This window comes from Solanum pennellii, chromosome 4, assembly GCF_001406875.1.
Source record: "Solanum pennellii chromosome 4, SPENNV200".
Lineage (NCBI taxonomy): Eukaryota > Viridiplantae > Streptophyta > Magnoliopsida > Solanales > Solanaceae > Solanum > Solanum pennellii.
This window is the reverse complement of record NC_028640.1, coordinates 64,860,311-64,863,241: the sequence shown is the minus strand read 5'-3', so window position 1 is coordinate 64,863,241 and position 2,931 is coordinate 64,860,311. Positions and strand designations below refer to the sequence as shown.

Below are 2,931 nucleotides of genomic sequence, written 5' to 3'. Positions count from 1 at the left end.
ACAACTTTTCCAGCAATAACACAAGCCATAAAGTACGTCGATGTGAGGCTAGGGAAAAGGAAGAAGGACTGTGAACCTTGACAGTACTGAACATTGCTCTCTGTGATAATGTTAAAGAAGTTTGTAGTTTGAGCTTCTTCTGAGAAAAATCCATAGACCATATCATGAATTCTACAGCTCTTGATTTTGCCACGGGAAGTCTATGTATGGACAGAAACTAAGCTTCTAGCAATGAGATCTTTCGAGCATTTCTCTACAGCCATTTCAAAGCTTTCATTCATTGATACCTTTACATGAATCAAGTTTCTTCGACAAGTGTTCTCAAGGAATCAAGTTTTCCATGGAGCACTTCCATTATTAGTTCTTTATCATCTCCTCAAAGGTGGGATAGTGTTGTCATGAAAGAAGTTATGGCAGCATAAGCCATATTTATTACTTGTCTCTTTAGTCCTGTGTATTCATGTAATGATAGAAATTTGATAAGAAAGAGCTGTAGTAAATACAACAACATTACCTCTCTCAAACAAGATAGAGAAGAATGTATAGGATACCGAATAAGAGAATAGTTTCTGGATATGCTAGCAATACTTTCTATCTCTTCAACTTTTCTTTCTTATCTTTTGTGCATACCCTCTCTTTCTTTGTCCACTCGTTTTTCTAACTATCTAATAATATCCTTCATACTGTTTGACTGTTAATACTTAAATCTAAGAGGCAGATGAAAAAGGAGCAAAATATTAAAAAGAGAGGAAAACTAGAGCAAGACTATATGTTGTATTTCCTGTAGAGAAAAGCGTTGCTGGCTCTAAAGAGCTAAGACAACACTGATAATACATCTTGAAAATGAAGGGCTAATACAAAAAGACAACAGAGAAATCACAATGACATTCAACTTAGCACATCATCAAACAACAGCTATACCTCTAAGGGTTGGCTGAGATTTAGCTAATTATAGTAGTACTAATGATAAGAAAAAGATTACAAAAATAAAAGTAAAGAAAGACAACATGGTTCTTCTGCTACACAACTTCTTGAGTCCTTTCACATCTTATGAGTTTTTCATTTGTATTCCAAGATCATGTTGTTCTCTGGTGCCAGTCCAACACAAGCCCTCAATATGTTCTCGAGCATTGCCCTCTGCTTTGAAAGGGCATTCACCACTGGTGTACCTGGTGGTACCTGTTTACCAATTTACAAACACAAACATAAAAAACTGTTCATCTTAATCTAAGACGCTGCCTGTAGTGTTATATTTATGGTATTGCCAAACCAATTAACTGTTCAAGGAACACATCTTTTGGTGCAATTTTTACGAAATGAAATGAAACTTCTAGAGAAATTACCAGAGGAGCCTTGGTAAGATAACTGAGGATGGTCGCCACGGGATGGAAGGAGTGGAACTTACCCTGAAAATCAGACATGGTTCATGTAATTCAGACAAATCAACTGGTAATTTGTAAATGTATAAAAAGTCAGGGATAAAGAAACAGACCTCTCCTTCAGCTTTGAGCTGAATGCGGGTACTGAGTTCAGCCAGGAGGACTAAATCCAAGATAATTGGAGCAGCCAAAAGAGAATCCTCACAGGTATTGTGCAATACAATGGTGTTCCTTCCACCCATGAAAATCTCTGATGTGTACTCATCCATTGCCCTCTTGCTATCTCCCACATATGGTACATACTGAATCCCATAAATCCAATGTTAGAACTAGTATTGTGCCTTGTCATACTTTTTAATTAGTAATCAATTACCTTAATCACAACAACATGGTCAGGATGCTCTCCAGGCTCATAAAGGATGGCATTACTAGAAACCATGTCATCGACAACGTTGCTTTTCGAGATCTCCTTTGAACGGAAAGTTTGAGGGGCAGACAGATTCATTCCATCATTGTTACCCAAATGGTTGTAGCTCACGATTGATGTTGGCTGTAAAAAACACAAGTTTCACCACCACCCAACTTTCCTCTTTCAAGATTCCATATTTTACATATCAAATTTGCTTTATTAGTTTAAAAGCTGTGTGAAATTAGAAGCAGCAATAACCATACCTTAATACCAGCTCCAACAAGGAAATCAACCAGCACTGACTTCATCTTGGTTTGACCACTCTTAAAGTCATCACCACCAATCAAAGTGTTCCTCTTGATGGCCAAATCAATGAGGCCTAACCAATTTTCAATGAATACATAAGACTAGCACACAACTGATTTCCCAAACAAACAACAACAATAACAACAACAACGAAGCAAGATTTTTAATTTGAAACTGGAATGTACCTGGGACAAAAGTATTTTGTGGGCTTCCATTGATGAAGGGTACATTTTCAAGAATACAAGCAATAGCATACAAGGTGGAAGGAGATATTTCAGCCTCATTTCTATCCACAGAAGCAAAGAGGTTTTCCATGGTATCATTAAGGCCAACAGCCACGCTGCTGTATCTTTCAGTGTTGGCAGTCCACAGGACCACCACCTTGTCCACTTTGTTGTTCTCCTTAAACTCCCTAATTTACCCAAAATCAACACTATAGTTAGCAAGCAAATAAAGTTATACACTTTGTGATATAATAAAACAACCCCATTTTACCTAATATCTTTAATAATTTGATCAATTTGTTCTTTCTTGGTTCCTTTGATGACATTGTTAGCACGTGAGCCTTGGTTTGCAGCAATGAAATCAGGGTCATAGATACCAGGCAGTGGGACCATGGATTCCATGTAGGGCCTCAGTTGCATTTGAAGATCAATGTCAAAAACTTTAGCTCTTGCCATGGCATCTGCCAAATTCATGTTGCTGATGTCCCATCCTCCAAAAACTACATCATCTGGATTGACCTATTTCATTATCAATTGAAAAAAAAGAACACATCAACAAACAGAAAAAATTTAATCCTCCGGTTTCATTTGTTCGTCTTACTTCCTTTTTTAA

The 2,931-nt window shown here is 37.2% G+C and overlaps 1 protein-coding gene across 1 annotated transcript in view; it reads right to left on the bottom strand.

The window, feature by feature from the left end:
• Positions 1 to 755: 755 nt before the first annotated feature.
• Positions 756 to 2,931, bottom strand: part of LOC107017862 (inositol-3-phosphate synthase) — a 3,336-nt gene continuing 1,160 nt past the window's right edge. Inside the window, exons 4-10 of the mRNA XM_015218141.2 lie at positions 2,590 to 2,837; positions 2,280 to 2,506; positions 2,052 to 2,167; positions 1,753 to 1,929; positions 1,493 to 1,681; positions 1,344 to 1,406; positions 756 to 1,179 (exon numbers count right to left, since the gene is read on the bottom strand). Coding sequence (XP_015073627.1) covers positions 1,060 to 1,179; positions 1,344 to 1,406; positions 1,493 to 1,681; positions 1,753 to 1,929; positions 2,052 to 2,167; positions 2,280 to 2,506; positions 2,590 to 2,837 — 1,140 coding nt within the window. The 3' untranslated portion in view covers positions 756 to 1,059. The remainder of the gene's footprint in view (positions 1,180 to 1,343; positions 1,407 to 1,492; positions 1,682 to 1,752; positions 1,930 to 2,051; positions 2,168 to 2,279; positions 2,507 to 2,589; positions 2,838 to 2,931) is intronic.